Source organism: Sinohyriopsis cumingii, chromosome 2, assembly GCF_028554795.1.
Source record: "Sinohyriopsis cumingii isolate HCF-2022 chromosome 2, ASM2855479v2, whole genome shotgun sequence".
Taxonomy (NCBI): domain Eukaryota; kingdom Metazoa; phylum Mollusca; class Bivalvia; order Unionida; family Unionidae; genus Sinohyriopsis; species Sinohyriopsis cumingii.
In genome coordinates this window covers 68,321,831-68,337,875 of record NC_142962.1, presented here as the reverse complement: position 1 = coordinate 68,337,875, position 16,045 = coordinate 68,321,831, and the positions used below count along the sequence as shown (strand labels likewise).

General features: G+C 35.8%; 1 protein-coding gene across 1 annotated transcript in view; it reads right to left on the bottom strand.

Moving 5' to 3' along the window:
• LOC149805094 (uncharacterized) overlaps positions 1-3,853 on the bottom strand; it is a 55,258-nt gene extending 51,405 nt beyond the window's left edge. The window contains exons 1-2 of the mRNA XM_089947340.1: positions 3,816-3,853; positions 115-253 (exon numbers count right to left, since the gene is read on the bottom strand). Coding sequence (XP_089803466.1) covers positions 115-213 — 99 coding nt within the window. The 5' untranslated portion in view covers positions 214-253; positions 3,816-3,853. The remainder of the gene's footprint in view (positions 1-114; positions 254-3,815) is intronic.
• Between the last annotated feature and the right edge of the window lie 12,192 nt (positions 3,854-16,045).

Sequence of the window (16,045 nt, the reverse complement as noted above, 5' to 3'; positions counted from 1 at the left end):
TAGATACCAATCCAAGATTCCCATCATATGAATAAAAACATTTGTTTTAACTAAACATCATGACATGTGTAAATAAGGTAGATTATGTTAAATTTGATGAAGCATTATACATACCAATCCTTGTTGAAGTGACTTCTGCAGCCATTTTATTTCATCAAGTGGAATTCCCTCTATTTTGTTTGGTTTGGAACTTCCCCACCCAAACATGATCATACGGCAAAGTAGACTATCTCCTTGGATCAGGCTCAGATGACTGGCAATCAAATAACACTGATAATCAAAGTCTGTTTCCATATTTGAATTGGTAAATTAAATTTTATACATGTATATTACATATAGAATAATTACAAAAGTGAATCTTTTTACTAAACAATCTATATTACAGATCATGCAGCCTTACACTATAGGAATAAAAATTAGACTGTGCAACTACAAGTAAGAAATGGCATCTTAAAGTTTTGGTAATAACTGACAATGGAGAATATACTGTCTCTGTCTACTCATCTGCATAACTATTTCAGATCTTTAAATAAACATTTTTTATTACCAAAAAAAATCTAGTGATTGAGACAAGATTAGTATGCACATATATATTACTAAAATTCATGAAAATTTAATAAACAATGATCAAGAGTTAAATATGTACAAATTAGATTGTAAATACCATCTATGTGTCCTGCATAGTTGCACAAGTTTTTCTCCAGCTACCCAATAATGCAAGGATTCACATCAAGCTGACAACCGAATATGTGAGCCGTCCCCTGGAATCTGTTTTCTTATATATATATTGTCATGAAATAATGAAAAGTATCAGTGAGAGAAACCAGATACTACCACTGTGACAATACCACTTTTATTGCCAATGTGGCGATATCACCTATTTCAGTTTTCTTTTTTCATTCTACTTTCCTCACCTCTTCTCTATCTTTCTCTCTCTCTATATCAGGATGAATAGATCTTAAAATGCATCATGACTGAAGCATACATTTACGTAATCAGTGAGGAGGCACCATCAAGCAACACCTAAAATAAACTCCAAAAATGAAAAGTTGACTTCAGCTATTGTTTAGAAAAGGTAGTATTCCATATGAAATTTATAAATTGTTTGTGACTGACCTTATATAACCTGTTTCTACTTGATATACACTGTGACCCATAAAAAATTTAAGGAAAAACTCTTGATTATATAGTGTAATAAATTGTTTGTGCAGTGATTTTAATTCTTATCAGAATCATAATCTTGTTTGAAAATGATCAAGAAATCAAAGATTGATTAGTGCTGATTGCAAACAAAGTACATGACAATCAACTCATGGTGCAGCATCTACAACTAAAGTAGAGGGCATGCCTGCCAAGGCTATACTACTGGTATTCATGTTTAAATGCAGAAATAAACAAAATTAATAACCAAATTCCTTATAGGTAAACTCATTAATAGCCTTTGTTTGACGATGTTACACTCTGAATTCTGCCTGATACAACAGCCACCTGTGATGTTTATATAGTACTCCCACCACAGCTGACAATGCTGGCTGTATCAATCCATGCACAAATTGTCATAACAAAAATATAAATCTCTTCATTTTGATATGAAAATATATGACAAAACACACGATCTGGAGCATTATTATCTATAGGCTAAATTTGTTTGAGGTTTGTGTCCTAAATTTATTGTAACATTCTGGAACATCATTTTATTGGTGTTTTATTTCCATTAACAGCACTGGCACAGAATGGATGAAAATAAAAATCCATGCAAATCACCTGTTTTTGCCTTAAAAATATATCATGAAAAGAAGTGGACAATACAGTGTTTCCACTTAAATCGTGAATATTTCCTTAACACAGATATCATCTATATAGGTGTGAGTATTGAGAGATATGCCACTCAAAGTTTCAGTTGATTACACTTTTACAATTAAAATAGTAAACTATTCAGTGCAAAACAAAGAAAGTTTACTTAGAAATTAAACGAAGCATTTCCTTCAAGTTGTCAAAAATAAACCATCATTCAAAAAGTCCTTGATTTCCCCATTAATCATGTATTAATGAGTTATGAGCTTAGCATATGATTATGTTTGAGTTGAATGTTTTGAATGCTTATAGTATATTAAAGCCTTTTTCTATTAAGCTTCCTAATGACAATATAATATACCCTCTTGTTCACTGTACAATAGTGAATATTTCAAAAAATATAAACAATGAATTTGATTCTGGTAATTTGAATATGAAAGTGAATCCATTAAACATATAGGTTTCTCCAGGGGCATGGCATAGTCTTAGAACATAAGACGTATCACATGATATTTTGTTTTGGTGCTACAGAATCTAAATAACATGTGATATGTCTTACGTTGTAGCCTAGTGCATGGCAAAGCTGTCCATTGTGCTTGATAAATTTTGATACATTTTTCATTAATTCCAACTACCTTTTTGACTAGGAATTACACAATGCATGAACAAGTGTATTTTAATAAAATACAATAAATCAACATATTTTTATAAGACAAAAAAGGTTCATATTACTGGATTCCTGCCCAAACAGTCAGTGCCTGGATTTATTCCACAATAGACAGTTATAAACGTAAAGCTTGGACAGCATTGCATATGAATAACATTATGAAATTCCATCTAAATATTTCATTTTACATATAATTTATTCAATAAATCATTAATGGTACCCACAGATGCTCGACGCAAGCTTGATATTAAGAACAAAAAACAATAATCTGAAGGAAAAAATCATACAGAGTGACAAAAATACCTCAGATTACTCCCATAACCTGTTCTGACGTAGGACCCTCTCTATCATACTATATAAGAGAGAAGGTAAGTAACTTCCAAATACTTGGTTCCACCCATGACCCTTGATTTCCTTCTGCTATTTCCGTCTTCAAAGGCACACGACCATACACTATGGGGCACACACATCAATGGCAAAATATAACTGGCTCAAAAGGTTATACTTAAATAACAACCATGCATCAGAGAACCGTTTTATGATGTAGACTATTTGTACCCAGGCAAAAATAGGTAATAATATGATCGCATCATGTTATAAATCATTTGAATGTGTTAAATTAATAAGAGTATACATTAAAGTATAACCTTTTGAGCCAATCATATTTCGCTGTTGACGTGTGTGCCCCATAGTGTACATGTTTTGAAAATGAGAGTCACTTGTATGCAATGTATGTGTAGTGAAGAAGACAATGTCTAATTCTTCCAGGGAACAGGATTCGTAAAGTTGAATCGAGTTAATGGTAAGTAAAAACTTACTTTTGCATTTACCACTGTTCTGTAATTAAAGATGGGATGTATCGTAGAGTCCCAAACATGGTATATGTAGCTCTTTTCAATGGTTGTCACCTGAGCGCGACGTTGTCCCGGCAGGCAAAATTCGCACGTTTCGGAGCCCGTAACTTGTCTGGTACAACGCAGAAAAGTCAATGATGGCTTGGTGAACAGAGAAATATCTCAGGATTAAAGCACGCCATAGAGTATGGCTGTGTGCCTTTAAAGACGGAAATAGCAGAAGGAAATCGAGGGTCATGGGTGGAACCAAGTATTTGGAAGTTACGTACCTTCTTTCTTATATAGTATGATACTATCAATTATCATTGATAGTGAAGGTCCTATGTCAGAATGGGTCATGGGGGTAATCTAAGGTATTTTTGTCACTCCGTATGATTTTGTTCCTTCAGATTATTGTTTTTGTTTTCTTTCTCAACATCAAGCTCGCGTCGACCACCTGTGATGGTACCCAACTATCTCCATTCGATTACATGTTGGTAGCAGATTGTATTTATACAAACCTCGTTTCAATGTCTACGAATTCAACTTTCGTTTTCAAGGTCACGTGCTACGTACGAGTTACGTCCCTTACAGTCTTCGCTTAATTACACTTCTACGTCCGTCAATTGAGGTCGAAACGAATACGATGCCATTTCTTTCATTATTTTTATTTTGATGTATACATTATTATTCATTCTTTCATGCAAAACGTCTGAAATGAGCATAAAATCAATTAGATTAGTTTTAAATTGTGTCCCTTTCACGCTTCATTAATGCATAAGTCTTATCAAAATTATGGAGCAGCAGAGAGGGTGAACAGACCATAGAATTCCGACAAAACAAATAAAACAAACAAATAAAACATCTCGTAGAAAGGTCAAGATTTTTGAGATGTTTTATTTCTGTAATGGACGATTGTACTAATGAAACCTCAGTTCGAAATAGTATCTGAAAAAATAAAGTACTCTACGTGTTTATTTATTTCTTGTTTATTTGTTTGACGACCAACGTTGGTAGGTACCCTCTCTGCTGCTCCTCCTCTGCTGATATTAATTAAATTATTATGTTATAATAAAATGATACATCCAGAATCTCATACTGCAAGAACAGCTCGAGAACGATTAGAAGCAATTAAAAAATTTCTTCCTGTCAAAGACTCATTCAGAAAAAATCTGCAAGCGCAGCAAGAAGCAAAAGTTGAGTATGAAGAAGACACTAAAAAACTGTTTAAACCCGTCACTGCAGCTACTGAGAAAGTTGCAACTGTCATCAAAGAAGATCTTCTTCCGGTATCAGAAAAAATAGCAAGAAGAACTAAACAGGCAAAGAAGATTTTACGAGACCTTCCAACTGACATAGCTGCGGCTCAACCTCCACCTGTTGGTGAGGAAATACTTGAAGGTATTGGAGAACTTCGTACTGAAGTCGCCGATGTGAGAAAAAAACTTGCATCTAAATCCAAATCAGGAAGAGAGAGCTTAAAATTAACTGCAAGATTTAACGAAGGAGTTGTTGAGGAAATTAGAAATATTGAAAGAGAGAAATTACCTGAGATGACATTAGATAATATATCTAATAAATCTAATTTTTTAAAACCCTCTCATGAAAAAACAAGTAATGATGATTTCATTAAATGGATATATCGCGTATATTACAATAAAAAACAAGCTAGAGGTCCAGAATTTGAAAGATTTAATGAAGAAGTAAATAGACTTAGAGGGAGACGGGAACAACTAGGACAAGGAGAGTCCTCCCAGTATCAGCTTCCTCCACCTCTGCAACAAATAGAACAACAGCAATCTTCTTCGCCGCAGCAAAGGTTGAAGTCGGAAATTAAAAAGGCTAAAGAGTCACTTAAATCATACTCCTCGAAGAAAATTTCTTCACCTTTACGTAAAATTTCTGCACCGGATATAACATTTGCACCGATAGATTCACCACATGGATTTCGAGAAGGTGACTCACCCCCGGTCACCACTGAAGTACTTACTCCGGTAATGCAACCACCAGTATTTAAAACACCTCAAGATGAACCTAAAACAGGACATGGTTTATGTCCTGATAATATCATCAATGACGTATCACGGTTAGAAGTTCTCATAGGAGGAAAACGAGCTAGAAATAATTCACCAGAAATAACCAATGAAGCAGCTGATATTTGTCGGCGACTATTTCAAGGTGGTATCATGGATATTGGCGTTTACCGAGAACTTATCGATGAGCTCGTTGATGACTAGTTGTTAGATAAATGGTAAATAAAATAAGATGATAATACATAATAATCATCGTAAACCCACACAGGTTAGAGCGGTAAACTCACGATTACCAATCTATAGTGTTATTTACGGAAATGGACTTGGTGATGTTATTCAGGGATTATTTACAAGGATAGCTCCAAAAGTAGCACCTGTTGCAAAACAATTATCGATGAAGGATATTGTTCGTGATAAAGCTCCTGGTGCAATTGTCAATGTTGCTGGTAAGGCGTTCTCGGCGATCAAAGAAAGATTAGCACGATTATTGCGACGAAAACAACAATCACCGGTGAAACTGGCAAGTACTGAGGTGATGCCCGCAGACGTAAGTAAAATAATAAATCAGGCTGCAAATCAAAAACTAGCGGCGATATCTGAAGAAGCAGAAAAAAATATAACAGCAAATTTAATAGCAGGGAGCGGTCTTCGTCGACGATGATCATCATTTGAAAAATGGTAACTATAATAAAAATGTTCAGGCGCGAATCAGACCCAGCATTTGATATGGAGGCACCTGTCCTTAAGTACGAGTCGGTACGTGATTATCAATTTTATTCTTATGACGCAAGACTACCAAATCAGCGAGGGAGAATCGAATTACAGGTTCATGATACAAGTAGATATTTCTTGCCCGCTGAAGCGTTTATTGAAGTAGAAGGTAGACTTGTAACGAATGTTGTAGCTAATACGGCATATGCTGCTAATTTGCGTGTTGGTTTTGTCAACAACGGGATCATGGCATTATTTAGTGGCGCCACGTATATGATTGATGGAAAAAATATTGAATCAGTTCAGAATGATGTCGACGTTGCTACAACAATAATTGGTCTGGCGAGATATTCTGACGACTTTACAAGATCAGCCGGTCCAACAATGATGTTTGCCAAGGATATTACCAACAACGCTGATCATGTTCAGTATACCAAAATACGGACACCACAAGATACTGCATCTGATCCACAGCCAGTTGACTTTGAACACGCAGCCAGACCAGCTGCTGCTTTTGATATTATAGGAACCGTTAATGCGACTTACAACCTAGGATTTGCAACACGCCGATCAGCGCTGTCGGGAGATGATAGAAATTTTTCGTGTGCAATTCCATTATCTCACATCTTTGGATTTTGCAGAAATGTTAGAAAAGTCATCTTTGGAGCTAAACACACAATTGTGCTCGTAAGAAAAGGTGATGATAATGATGCAATCTGGCGAGGTGCTGGTGTTGCTGATGGTAAAGTAAATATATCAAAACTTTCACTATGGATGCCAGTAATGACTCCATCTATTACTGAGGAACAAAAATTACTATCTTTTATGGATCAAGGCGGTAAATCATTGCTATCATGGTTAACAGTAACCACAGATGCTGCTCAAAGCAATATTAATGGTTTATTTACATGGCATATAGCATCACAACAGGGTGTTTCTGCACCACGACATATTTTTATTGCATTGCAAAATATTAACCGGATAAATAATCAAGAACGTTCACATATAATATTTGATAACCTTGGAGTTAATGAAGTTTCCTTACGGATAAATGGACATCAAGAACCAGCCGAGGATATACAACTAAATTTTGATCAAAATCATGTAGCGCGTGCATATCATCGTTTAATGGCATTCATGGGACGTGATCAAAATATAGATACCGGTTTGCAAATATCACAACTAGATTTTACAGGTCTATATCCGATTTATTATTTTTCACTAGAACATCTTGATTTATCCAAACAATCTGTTGTTGATATACACTTTCGAGCTCATGTTACTAACCCTCCTCCTGATATACCCGGTCCACCAATTGTTCCCGGCTTCTACAGAGCGATCGCTGTCGTACTTAGCGACAAAGCCATGTTACTTGAAGGTGGCAGTGGTCGAATGAGGGTCGTTGATGCACCGGTGGAAAATATTTAATCGTGTTATTTAGAAAAATATTATTTATATAAAAATGTCGTATAGTCATGTTAATGTTACTCTGACCCCCGGTCAGGTAAAAAAGCTTCAATCAAAAACCGCCAACAAATGCGGAACTAAAATATCACTAAAACGAGATCATATTAGTGGTGGTCCAAACAAATTATCGTTGACAAATAATCAGATTAAACATTTCAATAAAGCCCTAGAATCAAAAACTGGAGTTCAATTCCATCTCTCCCCGAGCGTCATCAAAGACATGGTTAAAACCGGTGGTATATTTCCACTACTTGCGGCCATTCCGGCATTAATAGCTGCAGCTGCTCCAGCCGTAGCAAAAGCGGCCGCGTTAGGTGCTGTTGGAACAGCCGCTGGAATGGCACTAAAGAAAGCAACAGGGCAAGGATACAAAAAAAAAGGGGCGCGGCTTAAGATTGCCAGGATCTCGTTGGGGGAGAGGCCTAAGGCTTCCAGGATCATTTCGTTAGACGTTCCAGCATCAAATTTTGATTTACTTAATGCCGCTAAAAAATTAAAAATATCTGCCTTTAGAGGTGTTTTTATGCGAGATCAATTACCGAAACAACCAAACAAACTAGAAACAGGTATTATTAATCTTGACAAACGTTCCGGACCCGGTACTCATTGGGTATCATACGCGGTTGATCCAAGTGGAATTGTTTATTTTGATTCGTACGGGTTAGCTCCACCTGTTGAATTTATCAAGTATGTCGCACCACTCCACGCAACAACCTCTGGTTGTAAAGTTTGGTATTCAACGCTACCCACACAAACAATGACAGAGCCGCCAATATGTGGCCGTGAAGTAATTAATGTACTCGACGCTATATCAAAATCATCCAGGCCGCCACATAAAGTCGTGCACGATTATACAAGCAACCGATATGTTGCGCGTAAGGCGTTTTAAACAGATCTTAGATCCGAAGGATCTTATATAATGGTTGACATTTACGGAAGATCTTCTTCACGCGTTAAGAAAAAGTCCGGCGACGTTGATCTGTCGAAGTATGTGACTAAGGATGACCTCGCTGATATCATGAACCTGGCTGGAGTTGACCCAGATGAAGTTGTTATTTTTCAAGATCGATATGGTAAACTAAAAACCAGCAATATCAAATGGAATGATATAGTCCGGCGAGTACTTGGTGCAGTTACAGATAATATTCCCGTGTTTACTGACGGTGGTAGAATCAGAGATTCAAGTATGTCACTTAAAACCATCAGAGATGAAATTGCAAAAAGTGTTGCTAATCGCGTGAGAAACACCGGTGACACAATGATGGGTGAACTTAGCATGAACGGGAACAAAATAGTAGTTTTAAGAGATCCAACATCTGACGAAGACGCAGCAACAAAAAAATACGTCGACGTCAACTATGGCACCGTAGACGGTAAATTATCCACGTTACGGGCCGAGTATGACGTTCACGCAGGAGCTTTTGGAAGATTTCGAAGAAATTTTCAAAAAATCGATGATGCCATAGATAAATTCTTCGGTACTCCACGCGCCATTGACATGAAACTCGTTGATATCAAAACTGACCTAGACACGATCAAACAAAAACAGCAAGACGTCGTAGCGGGAATTCCTGAGATTGTCAGCAAAACCAATTTGATTAATATTCCAGCTGGAATAACTCCCGGGCATATCACAAACATCGTATGCACGGTATCATCGGGATTTGCAACATGGTCGCAGCAAAATAATACTATCAAATATACCGCAACAGTCACTGGCGTGTACAGGTTGTCTGTGTTTAGTGCTGCAAAATTTGAAATATTTACAACGTTTCCATGACGTCATTCCACCGACAGGTTTTCCGGGGTTGTATCTGTTGTATTAAATAGCGGAACCGAAGAAATATTTATTCTGGAAGCAGATGATAAGAAATTAACCGCAACATCCTTCTGGTGGTGTTTGGAATTTGTAGCTGAAACACCTCAATTGGTTACTGCATAAAAATATATATGGACGGTGCACAATACAGGTACAATCAAGCACGTGAATGGCAGACGGCGCTAAAAGATCAAGTTGATCAATATACAGTAAAAGTAAAAAAATATCGACGACGATTGGTTATCGTTGATGTGATTGTTTATTCAGTATCCGCTGTTGTTGCTGGAACCGGTGTAATATTATCAGCGTTGACAACGATGGCACCAGTAGCTGTAACTATTTGTATTTCAGCAGCAACAACTATTGCAGGTGTGCTTAATATCATCACAAAAAAAATATGTACTTGTACGAACGAAAAGTTATCCGATTACAAAATAAAATTATATACAGCGACGGTAGCATACTCGAAATTATCCTCGTTGTTATCAGCGAGTCTCAGTGATGGAATTATATCTGATTTCGAATTTTCAATGATAACTAAAATATACGACGAAGGTATTAAAGATACAAGTATCAATAATGACAGAATTACTCCAGCAGATCGTGACCAACACAACTCCGCCAAAGATAACGATGATCTCGGTAAGTTCAATTAATCCTGAATTTAGTGTTAATTTTCCCACTGCAATTCCAGTAAAAGAAATAGCACTAGCACAATTACGAGTATATTACAGCTGGCCAAATATCAGATCAAAATCATTTAATGGTACACCAGCAAATAATTCGCTCATATTTGCTAACAACAACAAACCCGATGGAACACCTGACTGGGTTGTTGTTGGTATACCAACTGGCAGTTACGAGATTGAAGAGATCAGTGAGGAATTTGCGCGTAGAATAAAATCAATAACGGGAAAAGAATCAAAAATATCAATTAATGTTCATGAACCCACCCTGTCCTCGACGATTGAAATAAACTCGCCTGATTATGCCGTTGATATTTATCAATCCACGATAAGATCCGTGCTAGGATGGCCTGAAATATCACCACCGATAACACCGATACCACCAGAGCCGAAAAAGTCTGATTATGTCACGGATAGACAATCATATCATGAAATTAATCCATCATACGGGGAAAAACTACGTATTTTAAAAGGTAAATCGATGCTCAGCAGGTTTTTCGTTCTCAGTTATGATGAGTTATGGGCTTTTAACAATTCCGGGGAAGAAGCAAATAGTTTTAGTCTTCGTCGAAGTAGTATTGTTGAATATTTTCAGGAAATCAATCAAGAATGTAAAAAACAACTAGATCAACTAAATCAATATTTTAACGAACATATTTTTGACATATCAGCGTCATCGCGTGAAAAAATCATCACGCGTGTGGAAATATTAAATCAGCTTATATCAGATATGGAATATTTTAATAACCGAATAGTTCAAGCGATGGTTAGTTTAGAATCATTTGAAGGATATGATGCAAAAAGATGGTTAGAAAAATATAAATTAACAGAAGCCGATGTACCAAATTATAAATTTCCCGGGTATAGTGTAACCGAGTTAAGAAAATCTATCAATGATGTCATTGATGAGTTTTTTCCTAAAATACTCCATGCATGGAGAAAATTAATTCCACCAGCAGCTGTTCTTAGACATGATAATGATCCACACGGCGGTGGAAGACACGTATCTCCGGGGATCGTTAATATAACACCGACTGTCGCGGTCAATCTGGTTTGTGACGTAATCGATGGCAGCTATCAAATAGATCTCGGAAGATCAAAGCAGGCTCAACAAGGATACATCCTGTACACGTTCACACCACAAGTTCCCCCTGGAAGTTTAATCGTGCAAGAACCAACTAATCCTGTGTATTTACGGTGTCACAATAATATGTTAACACGAATCAATTTTAAACTCACAGACCACCTTAATCGCTTAATTGACATACGTGAAGAAGAGCTTGTAATAAATCTGTATGTAAAGTCGTAAGACTTTTGTCGTAAGACTTTTATCGTAGATCTTTATGTAATGGAGGGTTTACCAACTCACCCATCAGAGTTATAAATAAATAAATAATAATTCAGAAATAAAATAATAATTCAGAAATAAATAATTTGTAAAATTAAGAAATTTGTACAATTTTATGTTTTTGTTGGGGTAAATGGTAGTCAAAATTAAGAAATTTGTACAATTTTGTAAATTTGATGGGGTAAATGGTAGTCAAATTAAGAAATTTGTACAATTTTATGCTTTTGATGGGGTAAATGGTAGTCAAAATTAAGAAATTTGTACAATTTTGTTAAATTTCAGTAAAAATAAATAAATTAATTCAGAAATAAATAAATAATAATTCAGAAATAAAATAATAATTCAGAAATAAATAATTTGTAAAATTAAGAAATTTGTACAATTTTATGTTTTTGATGGGGTAAATGGTAGTCAAAATTAAGAAATTTGTACAATTTTATGTTTTTGATGGGGTAAATGGTACTCAAATTAAGAAATTTGTACAATTTTATGTTTTTGATGGGGTAAATGGTAGTCAAAATTAAGAAATTTGTACAATTTTGTTAAATTTCAGTAAAAAAACAACAAATTAATTCAGTAAATAAATAAAATTAATTTATAATAAATAAAATTTATTAGGAACAATTTGACAAAGTTAGAACTTTCTTGATTTTGACTACCAATACACGTGGTCAGCGTTGACATGGACCCCAGTTACCAAAACTTTCATTTTCATTATCACCAGTAACGAAGTTACTCTGGATCGTTTCACCAGTAACAAGGTTACTCTGGACCGTTTCACCAGTAACGAAGTTACTTTGGATCGTTTCACCAGTAACGAAGTTACTTTGGATCGTTTCACCAGTAACGAAGTTACTCTCTGACATAATTTTTCTTAATAGTCTTATACGGGTACTAATCGTTTTCTTTGCCTCATACTCGTGGGATAATAACGATTTAATTCTTTCTACGGCGGCAGAGAGGGGAACGAACTCCTTCACATGATCATCTTCTACGGTAGCTAGCGACTGAAACATTGCCGCCTGAATCCGTTTCATGAGCCTGTATTCAGATGATAGTGTGTGTGTTCCCTGGGTTTTACGTTCTTGTAAAATCTCAAAGTCAGAAACTATTTTTTCAGGATTAAGTTCATCAGATATATTAATTCCATCTTTTTTCAATTTTTTAATAGCAACAATTACATCATTGATATTTTCATGGTTCATTTTATAATATATGAATCTTTAAAATAAAAAAAAAATATCCCTAGAACACCTATCGAGTGTTTAGCGAGTTCGTCGGGATGTTTCAAGGACAGCACAAACATATAACTTAACTAAGGACAGTACAAACATGTACGCTCAGCAAAAACCCACCCATAATAATTAATCCAGTGGGTGATACGAAAATATGTATCAACCACAAGTCAATATTGTGGTTGGGATTTTGCTGAGCGGGGGGTTTTTTGAGGTTCCCCCCACTATTATAAAAATCGCAATTATGCGTACACCACCGACAAATTGTCAGCCATGGGGGTTTGATCCTGGACCGCGAGCGTCACAGTCCAATACCATACTGATTGAGCTATCAAACCTTGTTGCGAACATATGTTTTGGAAGTTAATATATAGTTAGCTATATAGCTAAGGAACCAATATTTACACTAAACAGCGGTTTCTGAATAATAACAGTTTCTGAATAATAACAGTTTCTGAATAATAACAGTTTCTGTATTTATAACAGCGGTTTCTGAATAATAACAGTTTCTGTATTTATAACAGTTTCTGAATAATAACAGTTTTTGAATAATAACAGTTTCTGAATAATAACAGTTTCTGTACTTATAACAGCGTTTTTCCTAAGCAGACTGAGAATCAATAACAACAGTTTCTGTATTTATAACAGCGGTTTTCCTAAGCAGACTGAGAATCAATAATAACAGTGGCATGAACACACCCGCAGGTCGATTACCATGACAACAGTTTCTGTTCTACACACAGCTTCCTGCGGATCAATAACATTGTCATGATCTCTCGTAATGTTGTATGATGGGGAAATATTTAAAAAACATAAATAATACTTCTACGAGTAATTAATTACGATGTAATTAGTTACGATGTAATTAGTTAAACTGACTAATTACGATCATAAAAAACCAAAAATCTACGAAGAAAACTATATATTACAAAGTAATCTCCCTTTTATATAATCAAAATTCAGTAGTGTATGGAGGACCTACTGTGACATAAATTAAAAAAATTAATTCAATGTGGTGATGATAGTTAATAATGTGGTGATGATAGTTATTGATACTGAAATGTAATTTTCTGCTTATATTTTTTCGAGAAAGTAGATCTGGTTATATTTTCTGCGACGTATTTTACTACACGCGAGTTAATATCAAAATATGTCGCAGCCGCGTTCATAGACTGAAATATAATTTCTTTGCCAGTTTCTATGTTTGTGGAAATTACCGCCCTCTTTCCGATTGTCTTATATCTTCCTGTATTTCCACGTGTATTATTCTCGCTGTGAGAGATAGCTTGTAAATTGGATAAATTATTGTTTTGAGTATCCCCGTCAATATGATCAATAACAAGACCGTCTTTGATCAAACCCTTGTGACACTCGTATGTAAATCTATGACATAGATAATGTTTCTTTCCTCCCTCGCATGTGAACCTTAGATAACCATGATTATTAATACAACCAACTTGTCTCTTCAACTTGCAGTGTCTGATGATACCATTAATATTTGATTCATAGTTTGTTATGACAGGATGTGGGACAAATATATTTTGCTCCATTATAATAATATTATGCGTTTAAATCATTGTTTGTCTGAAATCTTGATATATAATCCCTCACGGATTTTATAGCGTTTTCACCGCTATTATTTTTTTTGTCATAATATCTTTTAAGTTCTCTGAACCGTTTCCCGCCGCACTTTCCACATAATTCTGTTTTTCCTCGCACTCCAATACCACACCGTAGACATGGTATTGGTCCTAGACTTCCTCGTCGTATGTTTTGTGAGTGCATCCAACAAAATTCCTTTCTACAGGATTTGTTGCATCGATTTACTGAGCCGATCATCAACCATCTGCATTGGGACATTGTATATATATATAATTTTCTTTATTTAAATATTTGTTTTAATTATATGAACGAGTTTGAGAGATTATCCCAAACTAGGCCTGTTAAATATAAATTCAACCTTGACAGATTATCTTCTGACTTGCCAGTACGAGATCTGGTTGATCCGAAAAATAAAAGTTTGATCTCGAAAATTCACGACGCTAAGAAAGAATTTTACACGGATGGTGCATCTCATACATGGTCAACGTTCAAGATTATACGCACTGACGGAGTCAAGGACGCTGTCACGGACGCCACAATGAACGACAAGCGAGCGGCAACTATCATTAACTACATCGCTGAATACGAGGGCAATCAAAAATATTTCTTCAGAGTAAAATTTATTGTATTAACAGAAACAGATAGTTGGATTATCCGTGACAAATATGATCCTGTCCTTGGTAATACTAAAACTATCATATTAAGTAAAAATTCCAGACCGGGTCTACTGACGGGTATTGACAAACCGTATTATGAACGAGCGTATCCTGTAACGGCGGTTATTTATGGAATTTATGAGATAAATAAAAAACCCAACGTTGATAAACTAGCGCCGATGAAATTTTCAAGGTTAAATTGTGTGGCTGAACGAGTAATAGAACACTTTACAAACGCGATGCGTGGAAATGGATTAACTGATTTAAGGCGTGAAAAAATAAACTCGTGGGCTGATTCAGTTAAGGATACCGGTGCTACAATAAAAGATGTTGCTGAGTTAGGAAAAATATTAAAATTTCCAATAACTGTGGCGACAATAACGGGAGAAGTACTGTACCAGTCGAAATATAAATCGAAGGGAGCTCCAATAAATATTATCGATCATAACGCGCACGCATGGACTAACGCAGTAACAATATTTCCACGTTATCGAACTGTTAGATTTTACTCCCCAGATAATTCTGGGGCAGATATGTTTGATTTTATCAACGAAATAAGTAAAACCGATCCTGTATCGGTATGGTTATTTAAAAGTAATGAGGAGGGTGAATTTGATCAGTTTGTCAAACCGAACGGTGAAATATATCGCACAGAATCCCTCCATGACGAGATGAAAAATCTTGCGACGTTTTTACAGTGCAAGCACGCGGAAAATACTGACAAATTACTAACTAATTGTTTTACCGTTCCATCTGTTGCGGCTCATTTCGCAGGAGAACGAAATTCATGGAAACCAACACGATTTGATTTACTCGAGGACGTACGCGCAAGTTGCGTCGAATATGGACATGGCGGATTATGGAATACCAAATACAATTACAATGATGTTATTTCGGTTGATATGGTTGCATGTTATCCAGGAAGTTTTCTGGGATACGGAGATTGTTCTGTGTACTTTGAAAGATTTGGTCACCCTACAAACGAGATGACGCGAGTGGCAATTAATGGACCATTACCTGATTTTGATCTGACTGGATTCGCCTGTATTGAATCGTTCGAGTTTAACGAAAATCTTCACAAGATTTGTTATGTTTGGTTTGGTAGACATTTTTGTGAAAAACGTTGGGCACCTATAGTTTTGTTGCGATATATGCTAGATTGTGCGATACTGACATCGTTGGTGGTCAGTGAGG